Source organism: Rhagoletis zephyria, unplaced genomic scaffold (genome assembly GCF_001687245.7).
Source record: "Rhagoletis zephyria isolate East Lansing unplaced genomic scaffold, Rhagoletis_zephyria_1.1 Rzeph_scaffold_00067, whole genome shotgun sequence".
Classification (NCBI taxonomy): Eukaryota; Metazoa; Arthropoda; class Insecta; order Diptera; family Tephritidae; genus Rhagoletis; species Rhagoletis zephyria.
The window spans coordinates 478104-496253 of NW_016157151.1; the positions used below are offsets into that span (position 1 = coordinate 478104).

Consider the following 18150-nt stretch of genomic DNA (forward strand, 5'->3'; position numbering starts at 1 on the left):
GCTATTAATATACCATGCCGACACATAAAGGCGGTTATCTCCTCAATCTTGCTCTGTAGCCCGTTACAGTTGAATTGGAGGAGCTTCATGTGGTTCGGGAGACGTGTTGTGATGTGGGGTGTGAGTGAGGTGTATGTTCTTGCCGCCGTTGGCTGTGTGTGCTGCTGAGGTGATTGCCTCCCTGTGGTGGGAGTGGGGGTCATCGCAATTGATGTCAGCGACCGAGCAGCGCAACACGGGCCCTCGAAGTTCCCGTCCAATCTCGCGTGGTGCGCAGACCTGAACATGCCCTAAAGTGGCACCAGCCAAGGCAGGTGTTGCACTTGACTGATGTCACATTACGGAATATCCTGGTCTGACATACCGTGCAGATGTAGGGGGAACCAGGAGTTGTTGGCGGCGGCGTGTGGGTGGTGGTGCGGTTGTGTGTGTTATGTGGTCTGTGGTGGCTGTGGTATGTTGTTGTGTTGTGGCGACTGTGTGTGGTTGCTGTGTGAGTGTGTGGGGCTGCACGGGCGGACTATGGGTTGCCGTGGAGGCTGCTCTATTTGAGCAACAGGGGGCCACGTACGACGTGGTCCACTGTCTGTGTGTCCGTAGTCCCGAGCAGACCCTGAGGTGACTCCACCCCTCGCAGGCATTACACTTGACTGAGGTGGAGTTGTGGTGTAAACGTCTTCGGCATACACAGCAGGTGTATGTTTCTGGCCCAGGGTTTGACTCGATGCCAGCCCTGAGTAGGAGAATGCGTAGTGAATGTTGCCCTATAGACGGACAACTTCTGAGATACTTCGCCGACCTAAACGGGGTTAGATCGCCGAAACAACAGCCCTTGGTCGGGTGAAACCCGAGTCATTCCGGTACGTAGAACCGGCTGTCGGAGTCTCTCTCCTACCTCCCGCGCTCCATTACCTAGTAACTGTAGTAGACGTCGCAAGGCTTCACGCTTAGCTTGATTTGCCCCGTCCATCGCATTTCTTGGATGGCGGTGATGCCAGCCTTTGTTTTCCCGAGGACATCAACCAGCCGAGCAGAGGCACCTCCTCCATTAAGGTGCGTACCCTCAAATCATTGTCCTTTACACGTTTGCCGTGGTCGGCGTCAAAAAAAAGGATATCATCCGAGGCTTTCTGAACTTTTTCATTGGGCGGGGGTTAAACCGCACGCACAAGGATCACTTCTAGTCACTCCCAGGTAAATGGCAGTCAAAAGTTTTCCACTTCTGCGCACGGAACCATTCTCCATACATAGTTATACTCTTCGAATAAGTGGCAACCCTAATTAATAACACTTTCTAACTAAAGACGGCTGGACACTTATATTTCAATATTTCATTTACTTGTGTATAAGTTAGACAAATTTCACTTTCAAATAGATGGCAAACCCTCTTTAAAAGCAATTTCAAACTAAATTTTTTTGAAATCTCTTTCGCTTGACATTGGGAAACATATTAAAATTAACTCATAAATTTGATTTTTTAAACACGTATTCTATACAGTTCAGAAATTAATGCGTTTTAAACTCAATTCTATTAACACAAATCTCCTAATTATTAATTTCATTTATTAAATAATTTGAATTGAAATATTCAAACATATTCTAAATGTTCAAAGTAAACTAAAGATATATTAACACTCTTTCGTTTGAAAACCATATTTTAATACATATTTCATATAACTTGTGTATAAGATAAATAAATTCGTCTTTCAATCAGGTGACAACCCTCTTTATAGGTATTCTCAAACTTAAATCTTTTTAAATCTTTTTTAACTGATGAAATAAATTGAATTTGATTTTGTAAACACGTGGTACCTCTGCTGAATACTTACCCATCTTTCTTTTAATAATTCATTTAACTTATTAAATACTTTGAATTACATTTTTTAATGATTTCAACCCTCTTCAAAGATTTCCAAGTTCAAACCAAATATTCCTTCAAAATGTCTCGCATGTTACCCATATTTTAATATTTCATATAATTTTCGTATAAGTTAACAAAATTCGAGCTTTAAAAAGGTTGCAACGCTCTTCAAAGTATTTTCAAGTACTACGTACTACGTCTGTCACCCATATGGTGGTAAATATTTCAATTACCTTAGTTCAAATTGAATTTGAATTTTTTAAACAGCTGGCAGCCTGTGTACATGTACTTAAGAAATAAAGCATTTTCAAAACCAGTTTAGTTGATACCTATATCACAATCACTCATTTAACTTTTTAAATAATTTGAATAATTCTTATTTTTGAAAGGGTGGCAAGCCCTTTAATCTTACACCACATTTTTCAAAACCGAACGAACGGTTCGGATCAAATGGCATTGATTATTAAATAGTTTGAATTAAATTTTTTAACAGGTGGCAAAGAAAACCTTATTGCACATCTACAGGCCAAGCCCTTTAATTTGTCACCTCGATTGTGAAAATCGAACGAACGGTGCAGATCTTATGACCTGGACAAAAAATTGCTTCGCATATTAAATGTATAGATTATAAAAAATATATATAAATAGGTGACAACCTTCGTTTAGATATTTCTGTTTGAAATCTATTTCAGTCCTCTTTCACTTGATACCAAATTTGTTTGATTTGGATAAGCGGAATGTTTATTATTAGGAAAGGACTTTTACTTCGGATTTTAAAATATTTGGCCAAGTTTAACAGTTATTACTGGTCTAAAAATATAAAAATCCGGGTTGACCGATTATTTTATTTAAAATGAAATAAAATTCCAAAGATAAATTTTTTTAAAAGGCTTTTATTATAAAAGTCCCTGGCTCAAAATATTGATTGCGGTGTTTAAAATTGGTATTTGTAATACCAGCGCGACTGATTTTTTTAAAGGGACCTCTAATTTTAGTATATATTTGAAAAAACTCAATGAAGGTCAATAAAATTGGCCGACAGCGCCATCTAGCGCAGAGCTAATAATGTAAAGTTGATTGAAATGGAAGGGAAAGTAGTATAAAAGAAGAGGCTTATAAAACTATGTCCTTAAAACCCTCATAATAACAATTGTTCTTTAAGCTTAGAATCTTGTGTTGCCTGGGGAGGCTCATTAATTTAATCTGAAAATATATTTTCTTTATAAAATTTCGCCAGTGCATTTGCAATCCCCAAAAATTAAACTGCTACACTGTATCAACCGTTAAAACTTATAGATTTAATTTAAAATTTTCTGTAAGGAATAAGGAAGTGGTCAACAAATATACAACAGTAACAATGGTCCATAAATGTGAGTCTAGCCTTTACTACGCCACTGTATGTATATGGGTAAATCTCCGGAACCCTGTGATTCAACGTTAAAAAACGAAAGTTTTCAAATTGAACGCACAAAAATAAATTATATGTACATGAAGTTGTTTGAAATCTATTGGAGAAACAATAGATTCTCAAGTGATTCATTTTAGCAGCTAATCTTCTGTGACGAGTGACGTATTAATAGCAGCCCATTCCAGCCGAAAGAAATTTCATTATCTATATTGCCTAAAAACCGCTCTAAAATTTCATACCAGTGCAATAGAACTGAGCTAAAAGGGCTCCAAGGCTGTAGTAAAACTGATTATACAGGCCCAACAAAAATGAGAAAAAAAATTTGAGAGTCAATAAATTTTTGCAATTTGTTTACGAAAGCTTATTGTAAGATATATGTATTTAGCAAGGTGTAAAACATCGGGTTTTTGCAAGAATTTAAATTTTATTGCGAATTCAGGTAGAATACCTATCCAGGTATAATATTAGTATGGCAAGATTTTTCTGTAAGGCGACAATCTCCTAGAAATGGGCGTGGCAATTGCAAGACTAAAGTTAGCAAAACGCAGATTTTACTGCGGATCTCGGCTCCGTTAACAACATTTGTTCCACAACTTTTTCAATCAAAGGATATTCTAGAAATGGGCGTGGCTATATTAAAACCAAAGTTCAAAAATTTAGACTTTATTGTGGATTTCGCCAGAATATCTATATCGATTGAAAGGTTGTGTAACAGATATTGTTAACGAAGCGATATTCCGNCCATTTTTTGAACCATGATTTTTATAGAGAATTAAACAAGGATTACGATGGTATAATTTTAAATCCCTAATTTACTGGTATTCTATGCAAATCAACCTCAAAAAGTTAAACTGTTAATAGCTAAGTTAGCTTTAGGATTACTTTGACCATCTTATATATAAGAATGTAAAACCCGTTTCGTTATCCTTAAAACGACGTTAAGATGAAATCCTTAAGACTCCTCGAACACGTGTTAGCTTATTTCGTGTATAGAACCCATAAAAAAAAAAATATTTTTTTTTTTTGAAATTCGTCCGACTTAAAAAAGAATGTTCATATGTACGTATATATGTATACATATGTACATATTAACGCATGATGGAATAATACCAGGTGAAGTTATAAGAGCGAGAAGGAAGATTTGACACTACCTTATTGGAGGTGTTCGCCCCTTAGCGTTTTTTAAATGGTAAAGGCCAGAAATATTAAAAAGAATTACCCTTTTTGACTACAAAAGGGGTAATAATTCGAAGTTTTTTATTTAATACATATACATACATACATAATATTAAAAATCACTTTTGAAATATCCCTATTTGAAAAATAAAAGAGCCATAATTTATTATTTTTATTCAAATTAGATATGTAGAAGCTAAAAAATTTTGTGGATTACGCTTGTATTTAGTATGGGGGAAATTAGTTGCTTAAGCAACTTATGCATTTCCCGCATAAACAAAGAACAGCGAACACCCACACGCATTTATATTGCATTTTCCGCATAAACCAAGTGCAGCGAACACACACACGCACTTGTATTGCACTCCCGCCCAAAACCAAGTGTAGCGAAAAAACACACGCACTTGTGTCTAAAAGTAATTCGCTCGTTCTTAGTTGGGTATGCATTTTTTATGCAATTCTCAAATATCTCTTCGCTGAACTTAGTGAAGTGATAAGTCGCTGGCATTTTCAGCTATGGTCTACGCTCAACCAGCTTGGCTATCACACGGTGCTTTAAGCATCGCTCCCACTCCACTTCCGGAGTAATTTTTTGCACGGTAGTAAGCTACGGTTTACTAACCACACTGGACTCTGCATGAATGCATCCCTGAATAAATCGCAGGTCATTGCACAGCAGCCTACGGCAGCTAGAGCATGATTCCTCTAATGGAGTCCTCCAATTGATGCATGGTAAAAGGGTCACATCTTGCGCTACCGCTTCATCAGCCTGTCCGCATATCTCACTCTCTCTCACTCTCGCATAGCAGGCATATGGAGTGCGTGGTTGCCTTGATGTGCACCTATACACCATACGGGCTCATTGAGCTCGATGCATAAGCACTCGCAAAGGTAATCCCTACCTCCTCTACTACTCTAGCAAGACCACAACTCTAAACCTGGTCTCCCGCTCTCCCTAGGCTATACATTAGTAAAAAAGATTTTTCACAAATAATACTTCAAGGACTCACCGACAAATGCATACCTTAATAAAAGTAGTCAATGCAGTAACAGTGACAGTTAATGCGGTACAACTCGATGTCTTGAGGTAAAAAGGTGACAGGTAATACGATCAACGGAAATAAGGTCAATTGACTTTATTTCCCATCCTGGGGCGAAATAAAGTCAATTGACATTATTACCTTTTTAAAAGCGAAATAAAATCCATTGACATTATTGCTCTTTCAAACATTAAATTTGCTTAGCTTCGCGGCGGCTCGCGACCGCGCACACCACGTCACGCTACGCCGCGGCCCCCCTTCTCCGTCTCCTGCCGTGCTGTAACTCAGGTAGATTTATTTTTTGTATACGTTGAAATAAAATTTTTATATATTTTAAACATCGAGGGTTTATATTCAATAATACCCTCTATCTGCACACTTTTCACAAAGATGAGATTATGATATAAAAGGCCACCTAAACTTTAACTGTCATCGATGATATTAATGCTACCTTATATAAAGACAGGTAATAAGTCCCAGATGGTTTCTAAAATCACAAATTAGTTTTTGTGCAAATTGCAGATAGAGGGTATTAATGAATTCAAGCCCNATGGCGTCAATGTGCCATCTAATAAATAGTTTCGTCGTTCTCTTTATCTGCTTTTAAATGATGTCGTCACAAATTGCTGGCAAAGACATGAATACAGTGTAAGAAAATTCCTTTTCTATATTTGTTTCCTTATAGAAAGGTTGGTTTCTTTTCCGCCTTAGACATTCCGAATTCGTTTAAAATATGCTAATTTAAAACATAGAATTCTTTCAGTGTTCCTCCGGGGTTTTGGACATGGACTGTCTCTTCAATTTAATAGTGTTCGCTTTATTTTTGTGGAAACGAAACATGTTTTGCAAGGTCTGGATCATTTCTACACTCTTTCTTCAAATATTTCTCGTATTCCAGCTGTGCGCTGCGTTTAGTTTCTCGCATCGTGTTTTTACATATTCGTAATTTTAATTTAATAAAATCAATTGGATTTGGCAATAAGCTTTGTCATCTATTAAAAAACAACTCTTACGGGGCAATGTTTATTGTAAGAACAACATTTTTTCTATGAATCGACATACTTTAAGCATTCCATTTGAATGAGGAAATAGCGTCAATGACTTTATTTCCAAATGTTTGTTGACTTTATTTCGCTTTTGAAAAGGTGATAATGTCAATTGGCTTTATTTCGCACCAAGTCAATTGACCTTATTTCCGTTGATCTTGTTACCTGTCACCGGCAAATGGTGAAATTAGTAAAAAAGATTTTGCACAAAGCATACTTCCAAGGACTCACCGACGGATGCATAGACAAATCTTGATAATTTTATGAAGAGATGAAATTAGATACATTCATGAAATTAGCAACGTGAATACAAAAAAGCAACACGTGACATTAATGGTTATAAGGTTTAAAAAAAAATAAATTTGAATAGGTATATATGGGAGGTTTATAAACATTAATCGATTTACCTTTTGCCTTTCAAGCGCTTATTTAAATAATTTATACGGAAATGCATCCCGCAATTAAAAAATAGCTTTTTCGCTTTTATTGTGAGGTCTATTTCATGGCTGTGGGATAATAATTTTTCGGAGAAGTTGGTGGTGCGAGAAATTACTTGGCCATTAAATATTTGAAATATCCAACTTATTCAGCCTGGAATGGAACAGACGGACACCTTTGTAAATCCATGTTTATCTGCAAATTACACAGCTTGGCTTAGGCATTCATTTTTTAATCACAAATAAACTATTTAGTATCTTTCCACAAAAATTCAAACGGAAAGTTTTAGAAAAAAAAACAATTGGAATTTTTTTCTTCTTTTGTTTCTTCGGATATGATCTGTCAAAGTTTGCATTATTTCGTGAATCTGACTAATCATGTCCTTCTTCATATCGTTATATCTCGGGTTCTGCTCATCGCAGATACTTCATATTAACGTAATTTTAAAGCTAAGAAACGGGCTTAAGATTTCTATATATAAGATGGTCAAGATTGTAGTAAAGCTAACTTAGCTATTAACAGTTGAACTTTTTGAAGTTGATTTGCATAGTGAAGACCAGTAAATTAAGGATTTAAAATTATACCATCGTAATCCCTGCTTCATTCTCTATAAAAAACGGGGTTAAAAAAATGGGGGTTTTTCAAAAACTATTTTTAAAATATTTTTCTTTATGACGAGATGGTTTATTTTGCGAGAATCGACAATTTTTTGTAACTTTTGTTCAAAAACTATGTTAAGATATATTTGGTAAGGTGTTAAATATATATTATTATTATTATTATTACATCTCATAGGTACAGTAAGACGCAGGGTCTTTTCGTTGTACGCATATTAATATATAAATTTCAAAACTTTTAACTTAATCCTAGAAGTACTAAAAGAAGTATAAAATACACAAATTATAGGGTAAGAAAGTAAAATAACAAATTTGTTGATGTGGTAATAGGATAGTAAACATAGATGAGGGGAATAGAAGGAGGATATCCCACATATAGGTTTGTAACTGCCATATTGAAGCAACTAATCGATGTTATGCATTTAATTGAAATTAGTAGTGAGTTCCAAATTCTTATAGCACTAACAAAAAACAATCTAGACGCCGTTAAAGTTTTGTACTTTGGGACAACAATATTGCGTGTACAAGATGATTTCACAAAAACTAATTTCCGGAAAAGATAACCAGGTTGACGGTTTCTAATTAATCTGAATAGATACACCAAATTGCGGACCTTGAGGTAAACATTGAGTTTTTGCAAGAATTTAAATTTTATTGCAGATTCCGATAGAATACTTATACCGGTATAATATTTATACGGCAAGATTTTTCTTTAAGGCGACGAACCCCTAGAAATGGGCGCGGCAATTGTATGACTAAAGTTTGCAAAACGCAGATTTTATTGCAGATTTCGGCAGAATATCGCTTCGTTAACAACATTTGTTCCACAACATTTTCAATCAAAGAATTTTCTAGAAATGGGCGCGGTTATATTGAAGAAGTACATGATTAGTCAGAATCACGAAAAAATGCAAACTTTGACAGATCATGTCTCCAAAGAAAAAAGCGGAAAAAAATTCCTCGAACACGTGTTAGCTTATTTCATGTATAGGACCCATAAAAAAAATTTGGAGCCAATCGAAGGTGTGACACCAAATTTGGTGTCCGATACGAAAAAGAATGTCTCACCTGTTTGGCATTTTTTAACCGACTTCGTAAAAAGGAGGAGGTTATCAGTTCGTTGGAATATATATAAATTTTTTTTTTGTTTATGTATGTTACCGCATAACTTTGGACCACGTCAACCGGCTTCGATAATTTGCATCGGAAAGGTAGTATCTCAGAGGTGGTCCCATACTAATCTGGTTTATATCCGATCATTGGATCATGAAATGTATATATATATATATAAATATTTTTTTAAGTCGGTTTTTTTGCTAAAAAATACTTGTTTATTAATAAGAAAATATTGAATGCGCATACCATGATATAAAAAAGAAGGGAGTTTCATTGTCAATTTTCGGGCGCCATATTAACTACCTGACAATTAAGCAGATTGTGGCATTTCGTGCTACCATACCTAGTCCCAAAAATAATTTTTTGTATCATGGTGCATACGAACATACATATTTGTAAATACAAACATACACATAAAAAAATTTCTTTTGGTTTGAAAGCAAACTCGAAAGAAATAAATAAAGTTATTCAGATTGCAATTAATTTTTTTGAGTAAACAGTAATTACTCAGGATTATGATTAAATAATTAATAAATGATTAACTGATATTGGCGAAGTATGAGTATCTACCGCAATTAAAATAAAGGTGATAGAACCTTCCACTTATTTAGGCTTAAATAAAGGCTTGAACTTTTGACTACAATCCCAAAAAATATCATCCCTGCACCTTGACCCTAATGTCATTTATAGTCAATTATTGAACAGCAAAAACTGATTTTGGCAAAATTATTTTTTATAGCACAATTTTCCAGTGTTTTTTATTGTTCAATAATTGACTTTAAGTGATCATCGGCCAAGGGCAGGGATAGTAGTTGATATTTCTAGTTCTAATGGTAGGTTCTATCACCTTTTGTGTATTTGCCAGAGCTTCTAAAATATGGCAAAAAACGCGATTTTTTTACTCTTTTTGCTGTTTAATAAATGACTATAAGTGAACATCAGGTCGAGGTGCACAGTTTGTATTTTCAGGGACAGTCGTCGTGAGTTCTCGATGTAATTTTAACCTAAGCGGAAGGTTCATCACCCCTTTTTTCTTTGCTAGAGATTTTTCAAAACAGCTTTAACATTTTCCGCACCAGAATCAGTGTTCCACGTGTGATATTTTACGATCTGTTAGAGATGAAAATGACAAGATAATTTTCAAAGGAAGTTTACTTTCTCCTGTTCGCTTTCATTCTGGTGAAGAATTATTTAATCATGATGTATCCTCTCAATTATCTCCAACATTCTTCCAAGTTTACGAGAGATTGGCTTAGTAAAAATGCTGGAGAGATTTAAGATTGCTGTCCTTCATCACAGATCCCAATATCATTCAATCTTTACAAGCAAATACACAGGTTTCCAAAAAAAAGTTTGTGCATATTGAACGAAACCTCTATATCCCTATGTTTTTCGACGCGCCGAATGCGAATCCGAGGTATATTACCCCCATCACGTCAGGTTCGGGGTCATTCGAAAGTCAAGTAGAAAACAATTCATTGAATAAATCTGAAAATACATATGGGCAAATCACCGGAACCATGCGATTCAACACTAAAACACGTGAACTTTTAAATTGAACGCGCAAAAATAAATTATACATTAAATTGTTTGAAATCCATTGAGAAAACATTAAATTCTTGTGTGACTAATTTTTCTCAAATGCTTAAAGAGTTATAAGTAAAAACCTTGAATTTGTGATAACTCAAAGTTAGTGATATTTCTAGAGAGCGTAGTTTTCGTCCCATTTCAAAAAGTTTTAAGACAGTATTTAAAAGGGTCAGGTGCAATGTGTATATAAAATTTGGTAAAGATTGGTGAGGTGGTTTTCGAGGTACAAATATTTGACATAAGTTGACGGGCCACTAAACTAATTTTTGCTTAAGATCTATTGAAAATATCATTTTGGATTAAATATGTAAAAATTCGTTAACCGCAATGCCCAAAGATCTGAAAATCCTTACATACACACATATAAATTCATGGCCGTATTTTAGACAAAAAATATTTTATGTATTAAGCCTTTTCAACGACCTGTTATGTTTTAGTCTGTCAGTGTGCCATAAAAAAGCGGGAATTTTGAAGCCATTCACGCAAAGACCTATTCACACAATATTTGTTATATTTTCAATATTTTTATATTTAAACAAAAAAAAAAAAATTAAAAATAGGTCTTATTTTTATCTTTAATAAGTAATTAACATGTGTATAAACAAATAAGAACAATTTAGTAATTGCTGAAAGTGCAAAATGGAAAAAACTTAAAGTATTACCTTTTTGATAATTACAAGTGACAGCTTTCAAACTGTTACAGTTTATTTCAAATAAGGAGCACATACTACACACATACATTTACTATTTTCCATTATTTTTGAAAGACTCCGTTTTGCGCTGAAAAAGTTATACACATAAAGGTGCCAGGTAATAAGATCAACGGAAATAAGGTCAATCGACTTTACTTCCCACCCTGGTGCGAAATAAAGTCAATTGACGACCTGTTATGTTTTAGTCTGTCAGTGTGCCATAAAAAAGCGGGAGTTTTGAAGCCATTCACGCAAAGTTCTATTCACACAATATTTGTTATATTTTCAATATTTTTATATTTAAAAAAAAAAAAAAAAAAAATAGGTCTTATTTTTATCTTTAATAAGTAATTAACATGTGTATAAACAAATAAGAACAATTTAGTAATTGCTGAAAGTGCAAAATGGAAAAAACTTAAAGTATTACCTTTTTGATAATTACAAGTGACAGCTTTCAAACTGTTACAGTTTATTTCAAATAAGGAGCACATACTACACACATACATTTACTATTTTCCATGATTTTTGAAAGACTCCGTTTTGCGCTGAAAAAGTTATACACATAAAGGAGACAGGTAATAAGATCAACGGAAATAAGGTCAATCGACTTTACTTCCCACCCTGGTGCGAAATAAAGTCAATTGACATTGTTACCTTTTTAAAAGCGAAATAAAATCCATTGACATTATTGCTCTTTCAAACATTAAATTTGCTTAACTTCGCGGCGGCCCGCGTCCGCGCGCGCACACCACGTCACGCTACGCCGCCCCCCAACAAATATAAATATGACATTTGACCAGTTTTGTTACACCAATACTCCCACGACCACAGGCAAAAATATTGGTTACAATTTGTCATTTTGTTTGTCAAATATACGTTTTATCGGTGCACTTGCAAAACATTCGCACACGCAAAAGCTCCGCATTGATTATTGCGAATGTGAAAGCGAATGCAAATGTTAAAATTAATGCGGAAGCTCCGCGGTTGCGAATGCGAATATTCGCAACAACTCTGGTACATACATATCGTCGTTTAAAGTACAAAACAGCGTATCGTCATTCTGCAAAAGCGCGTAACTGACATTTGCTGCCAAGCCCTTGGCTCAATCCTTATCCATTCGTCCTGAGATATACTAGCCAGAAATTCGATTGCTTTATAAGAAATAGAACTATTTTGAACTATTAGTGTTTTTAATCTCTAGAAAATAATTTATGCAACCTCACATACGCGGTTTTGCATTATCTTGGTACGCGGTTTTGTACTTTAAACGGCGATATGTATATACATATATGTGTAACGTAATCAAATATGCCATATTTACCCGCCCCTTTATTTGTAATGCCTTATGTATATGTTCATGGCATAATATATATTACTTACACTTTAGTGGTTAAGTTTTCTGAGCCACGATCAAAAACATTATGTATTAATAAATATTTTTTTTTACAACGCTTTTTATTATTATACATTTAGCGATCATATTCATTTATTCTTGTTTATTATTTTATTATATTTTTGTTTTAAATCTTCACCAGGCAGTAGTTCGTTAACGCCGCTAGTACCCATAAATATGTCAGACATGAAATTAAGTGCAAGCACACATGAACCAAATATGTCACCCTATTATACAGGTAAGCAGGACTTCCTCTTTTGCCATGCACTGCTAAATGCACAATTAACCACTTATATTACATTTACATTGGACCCAATGCGTGATTTGAAATCAGTGATTTGAAATAGTTTGCACTGCCTGATTCGCATTTGCTTTGACTTACCATCAATTGAAAAGGGAACACAAAAGCACAATAAAGGCAAGCAAAATTATTACCAAGAATGTGCAAAGTTGTAAATATTGCTTAAAATTAAAAATGTTTATACCCAAATATCATGATTCAATAATAGAAAGGTTTTGTAATAAAACAGTCTTCTCGCTTCCACGCATAAAATCGGCTCCTTTACTTGTGCAGAATGTTGCACACTCTACAGTTTCTAGTTATATTAGTAGTAAAACCGAAAATTCTTCATACTAAACATTCGTTGGGATCAGCTTCGTTAGCGTAAATTTCGTTTAGCTATAAAATAACCAAAAGTGCCGATTGATAGAAGTTTTTACGCTGATTTCAACGATACCAAATTTATTTGGCGCAGGTAATAAACAAAGAAGATATAAGAGGTTTATTTGCTTTGTTTACTTATATTTTTTATTATCACTTATTTCTTAAAACCCAAACGTAGATCATGATAAAATTTGTATATCGAATTAAACATAATAGCCTGTACCTTTTAAATAATATAAATTTCTTTACCATTAATCATGCAGTTTTTTCAAAAAAGGTTATTTCATGAAAAAATAACATATGTTCGATTTTTAGTGGTTTTGGTTTAAATATATTAAAAGAATTTCAATTATGTATATCAGCTGAAAGATAAATTGGTTATCTTTATGGTGACGTTATTAGTTTTTTCATCGGTTATGTGGTTCATAAGATATTCAGCCTTACCATGAGTTTCATTTTCCTTGAACCGGTTCACTTTTCACTTTTGGTTTCCATGCTTTTACTATGGGCGAGTAACAAATTTTCGGGTGAATTTTTTTTCAAGCGAAACTCATGATAAGGCAGATTAATGTTAAAAAAAATCAAGGAATTTAATTGTAACCTTCTAAAACGTCTTAAATTTTACTTGCGCTAAATAATTTTGACATGGTTAAAATGAGCGTAAAAAGTTCTATTGATGTGCATTTTTTGTTTTTGCATAGTTGAACGGTCGGTATTCTAGATTTGTTCCAGACAATGACGAATAACTTAAATTAAAAATCTATTATTTTACGTATTGCTTAGTATTTCCATTAAAACACCAAATATATTGCAAATTCGCATAGAATTAATAATACACCTTTACTTCTAATTGTATACTTTGCGTACTTTTTGTAGTACCTTTCTACTACCGTTTTCGCAAAAGGCGATCACATTCTCCCCTTTCTCCTACTTCCAAAATACAAATCTAGATAAAGGAGTGTCAAATTTTAGCTGTCACAAATTACACAACCTTGTATTATTGAATCATGCCCAAATATCAAAGAGTTTGAAAAATTCCAAATGTCAAAGGCAAACAAAAGTTATTGGAAGAGCTCTTGTTTTTAGCACAGTGTATACAGTGTGCCAAGTAATGACGTTTAATTTTTCTCATACCCATATTTGACAATTGCTTGAGTGTGTTAGTTAAAATTTTGAAATTTGTTGTCACTTTATTTAACCTTTTTGGTAGTTTGAATTTTAAATTTTCTTGAAATCGTGAACAGAGGAAAATATTAACAAAAAAGAAATACAGAAAGCGAAAAAAAATAATGCCGTATACGTGTTTTTTATGCAAGAGTATGTAAAAAAATGTAAAAAAAAGGTGGGAGCTAGCTGCCACATGTCTTTGTCACCAACAGCACGTATTTGTGAGAATCATTTTTAACACCTCCGACCCTTTTAGTACGAGCCTAAAGCGTAAACGATTGTATCCGGAATCAGTTCCGCCAAAGCAAATACCAGTGCCCCATCAATCCAATGTGGAAACAGAAGGAATGTACGAAATTAAATTTTATTTAATTAAGTAATAGGAATTTATCTTTNCAGTGGGAGCTAGCTGCCACATGTCATTGTCACCAACAGCACGTATTTGTGATTATCATTTTTAACACCTCCGACCCTTTTAGTACGAGCCTAAAGCGTAAACGATTGTATCCGGAATCAGTTCCGCCAAAGCAAATACCAGTGCCCAATCTATCCAATGTGGAAATAGAAAGAATGCACGAAATTAAATTTTATTTAATTAAGTAATAGGAATTTATCTTTGCGATTAAAATTAATTTTGATTACAGAACAAAAATTTGTAAACGTGTGTTATCTGAGGGTTAATTGAAATAAACAACTAACACAAACACATCAGTTCACGTATGAATTGTCAAATATGGATATTGTCATTACTTGGCACACTGTCTACACTGTGGGTTTTAGTGTGTTCAATACAAAAAAATACATCTATTGGAATGCATGATCTTTTTAAATTTTTTTAAATTCGGAAGAAATGCGTGGTTTTGGAAATGCCAATTTGTATGTGGAAATGCGAATTTGTACGGGGAAACGCGTTATTTGGCTTTGTCTTTCAAATTTCCCGTCCGAGTGACACTTTTGGGTTCAATGTCAGAGCTGGGCGATAAGGATTACGATTACTAAACGATTAGGATTGCAGTAATCCCAACAAGCTAAAAAAACAAGATTACGATTACAGTAATCCTTCATCGAACGAACTTAGATTACGATTACAGTAATCGTAATTTTAAAAAAGTTAAAATTACGATTACTGTAATCGTATTCCAAGTTCGTTCGAGGAACGATTACTTTAATTGTTATCCTGTATTTTCTGTTATAAGGATTTAGATAAATACATATTGTCTTCATATTATCGTTAAGCGCGCATTTATATTTCGCAAATTTATAGAATTACTTCGTTTAACATTACTAAAAAAATTGTAATTAGAAAAATTGTAAATTTAAAAGTTTTGTAATCATTCATTGAGCGAACTTAGATTACGATTACAGTAATTGTAATTTTAAAAAAGCTTAAATTACGATTACTGTAATCGTAATTTAAGATGCCTTCGATGAACGATTTAATAATTTTTGAAATTGCGATTAAAATAATCATAATCCTAGATGCAATCGATTACATATGTAATCCTTATCGCCCAGCTCTGTTCAATGTAAATAATAATTAGACTTTCTGCACACTAGTCATCCCACCGTAGTTGCTTCATCGTCTCAATATTTATGCAACGATTATAAGACGATTATTCTTCCACACACTCGCTAGTGATATTTCAATTCATTCGGCGTCTAAATATGTATTCACTTAGACCAGATATTTCCAGTTTTTAGGTAAACATTTTTGAGAAATTTTTACAAAAAGCATAAAATTATCAACTATGCTGCAATAATTTCAGACATAATCTTTCAATAATTAATTTATTTATATATTTATTCATTCAATAGTAATCTAGCTCAATAAAGTTGCTTACAGACTACATAGAGATAAAATATATCATACATTAAATCTAGCTTCATTTAACAATAGTTTGAAAGCGGGCTTAGACATAGAAAAATCTATGGCTAAAGAACTTGAGAGAACATTGAATTCTTTCAAAGCTCTAAAGATTGGAGCGTTGGAAGCATAGAGAGTACGGACACGTTCAGTATAAAAAATATCAGTATTACGAAGGGTTCTGTTAGGAATATGGAAGCAAATGCATTCGAGTAAATACGGTGAATCAATCACACCATTAATTATGTCAAAGACAAAGGTGAGCGAGAGAATTGTTCTCCTGCGTTGAAGAGATTTCAAATTTATTAGCGCACATATAGCTCTATATGGCGGAATTGGGTCGTCGAAATTCAATGATCGGAGCGGGAATGGGTTTTGTATATGCACGACTAGGCTTCTGACAGTTTCGTAATATGTGATAGTTACAATACTCACTTTTATGTAATTTAATGCAATTATTAAATTTTTACAGTAATGATTTCCACAGATTTTAATTTGAATGCAATTATTTACTAATTATTTCCCTTCACAACGATTAGTAAACGACACTGTTGTACTTATTCATAGGGACACGATATCGAACCGAANTGCTCTTGAATTGAGTTGTAGTGAGGATAGAGATGTAAATTTTATTCCTCAGTGAGAATTTTTGCGAACTCTGTCTTAAAATACACTACTCAAAAAAATAAAGGGAGATTTTACAAAAAGGAAATTAAAGGTTAATAAAAAGGCCATCATATCCATATGCCGCCGTAACTGAAAAAAATTTTCAAGTCCGTGTACAGAGAAAGCAAACAATTGCAAAAATTATTTTTTTACGATATCCGTTAGGGTTAGAACCGTAGCTCCTAAAAATTGTTAGCCAAGAAATCTGAAAATTAGAATCTTAAAGCTTCAAACTGCCAGACTCGCAAAAATCACCGCAAAATTTTGAATTTTTTTCCCCCTTAAATTTTTTTGAGTATTGCATGATCTACTACATTCTAGGTACCTACACTCCTACGTAAAGCAAAGCCAACATGTTTGTTATTTGCTGTCCAAACCAGATCAATTTTCATGAACGTCCACTTACATCTTGTGAACTTTTTCTTCACGCCAACGTAGACCACGTCAAATCTCCCGTGGACCCCGGGAGGCCACCTGGATCACTTTGGGAATCACTGGTCTAGAGCCATAAAATTTACTTCAGGAACAAGTTTATGTCACACGATTTTATAATCGGTACTGTGCAGTACAATTTCTTGCTGTGAGAAAACTATGTCGTTGGTTTTGTAAATATTCAAATGTATTGTACGCATGTACATATGTACATATCCCAACCAGCAACAAAACGTACATTTTACGTTTTACGAGGGATTCTCGATCGGCGAAAAGTTAGAGAAAGGCTCGTAAACGATAAAACAAAAAAGGAAAAGAAAGAGGCTTGTAGTAATTTGTCAGTACAAGAAAAAATGTTCATTCTGTTGAAAATTTTTCTTGAACCACAATATTTTATAATATATACGCATACGAATGCTTTTACGCCTCGTTTACGACTGTTCGTAGGCGCTCGACCATTTCAAGCGAAAAAGTACTCGAAAACGAATCGTAAACGGCTATCATAAACGACTTTTTAGCCGGTTTTTCTTCGAGAAATATCCAGTTACGAGCTCGTTTACGATGATTTTGCTGGCTGGGATGTTATTTTCATAAATCGACACGACACCCATTAAACATGTATTGTATCGTATTTTTTGTTTTTATTTGTTATGTCTATAATTTTGCTTTTTTTATTGATTTACATTTTTTGTTCCAATGCTGCTCAAGTAGCAATTGCTATAGAAAACGGTCACTACACAACAATAGCACATTTAGATAATGCATCCGTCTCAATGAACAGCGAACAAGGTCAAGCTGGTGCCCATACCAGTGGTGGCATATCTTTAACTTCGGGAATATTACCCGTGGGAATTTTAACTGGAAATACTATTAATAACAACGAAGAAGCAACTGAAGTTCATAGTGGTATAACAACTTCAATGAGGAATAGAACACCGATATTAAACAAGGAGGAATTAAGCAAACCTGCTGATCATAGA

The 18150-nt window shown here is 34.2% G+C and overlaps 1 protein-coding gene across 1 annotated transcript in view; it reads left to right on the forward strand.

Moving 5' to 3' along the window:
• Nucleotides 1–18150, forward strand: part of sv (paired box protein shaven) — a 432076-nt gene that overhangs the window by 360062 nt on the left and 53864 nt on the right. Inside the window, exon 9 of the mRNA XM_017626900.1 lies at nucleotides 12520–12615. Coding sequence (XP_017482389.1) covers nucleotides 12520–12615 — 96 coding nt within the window. The remainder of the gene's footprint in view (nucleotides 1–12519; nucleotides 12616–18150) is intronic.